Source organism: Micromesistius poutassou, assembly GCF_964030765.1.
Source record: "Micromesistius poutassou genome assembly, chromosome: 5".
Classification (NCBI taxonomy): domain Eukaryota; kingdom Metazoa; phylum Chordata; class Actinopteri; order Gadiformes; family Gadidae; genus Micromesistius; species Micromesistius poutassou.
In genome coordinates this window covers 9,488,287-9,489,568 of record NC_140275.1, presented here as the reverse complement: position 1 = coordinate 9,489,568, position 1,282 = coordinate 9,488,287, and the positions used below count along the sequence as shown (strand labels likewise).

At 50.2% G+C, this 1,282-nt stretch overlaps 1 protein-coding gene and 1 non-coding gene across 2 annotated transcripts in view; one reads left to right on the top strand and one right to left on the bottom strand.

Annotated features, from left to right (window-relative positions):
• Positions 1–347: 347 nt before the first annotated feature.
• Positions 348–419, top strand: AC3HAE_014454 (transfer RNA glutamine (anticodon CUG)). The gene has a single exon. It is a non-coding gene; the product is annotated as a tRNA-Gln (tRNA).
• Positions 420–1,063: 644 nt separating this feature from the next.
• The window catches only part of LOC311344023 (junction-mediating and -regulatory protein-like), a gene marked incomplete at its 3' end in the record, with an annotated part of 15,377 nt that continues 15,158 nt past the window's right edge, over positions 1,064–1,282 (bottom strand). Inside the window, exon 9 of the mRNA XM_084468961.1 lies at positions 1,064–1,282. This exon is cut by the window's right edge and continues 381 nt beyond it. Within this exon, the coding sequence (XP_084325087.1) occupies positions 1,064–1,282 (219 nt within the window).

The window sequence follows — 1,282 nt, the reverse complement described above, 5'->3', positions numbered from 1 at the left end:
CCCTAACTCTACCCTAGCCCTAGCCCTACGTTTTTGTGTCTATATCCGCACGCGTCATTTTTACCCAATCAATAATCCCACTCGTGCAATGTCTCCATGAACGCACACGAGGCACACAAGGCACACAAGGCGTCTCGGTGAGACCTGTGTTTTTCCGCTTTAGCCTCAGCCTCGTCAGTATCTGTGTAATATGCTAACAAGATGGAAGGGGACCAGAGCGTGCGTCAGCCAGACTATAACTTGCTATAATCTTTAGGTGTCGTAATTAAAGTTTAGTTATTTAGCGTTCAACTCTGATTGGTTCTCAACACCTCTGGTCTGTAAAGGACAGAGAGGGCTAACATGTGGGTTCCATGGTGTAATGGTTAGCACTCAGGACTCTGAATCCTGCGATCCGAGTTCAAATCTCGGTGGGACCTGAACATTTTCGCTAGTGCCAACCGAAAGGAAGGCGTAGGAAATACGAGTTAAGTTAATCAGCATACCAACCGACTCTCAGTGGTTCTCAACACCGCTTGTCGGCCGTCTATCTTGTACGGGCAAGACTTCTATGAAACCTTTCGAAAAACGCAAATCAATACAAATTTTCTATAACTTGTATTAGGCCTGGGCGATATGGCTGAAAGACATATCACGATATAACTTGATCATATTGATCGATATTGATAGCTATTGATAATTGTAATGACCTAAAAAGACTAGGAATGACCATGCTGGGTTTAAACACTTCTGTTTAACACTTAATACGACCTTCCACTGTTCTTCATCGACAAATACTCCAATGTCGACACAACAATGAAAAAACACTCAAATATTGTAAATAAGTACAGAACTGTGTTTGTGTAACAAACCCAGCTGCTAGATTCAGTGGTCCAGTCTCTTATCGATACACATTGAACACATTTTATATTGATATTGATCAAAAGTCTATCACGATACGATCATTTATTGTTTTATTGCCCAGGCTGGCAGCATCCCATCTCCCATGAGCCCCGTGTCCACCAGCCACCAGGTGACCCCCCCCCAGGCGGGTTACCTGGCCTGGGGGGGGGTCACCTGGGGGTCACCTGGGGGTCACCTGGGGGTTACCTGGCCTGCTGTCGGGGTCCAGCTCGGGGGTCTTCCTCAGCCTCTGCCTGGCGCTCACCAGCTGGCTGCTGTCGAAGAAGCGGGGGACGAAGGGCCCCAGCGGGGACACGCTGCGCTCCGGGGCCCCCCCCGGGGCCCCCGCCCCGGCCGCCCGGTCCTTCTCGCCGGACCCCCCCGGGCCGGGGGTCGGCTG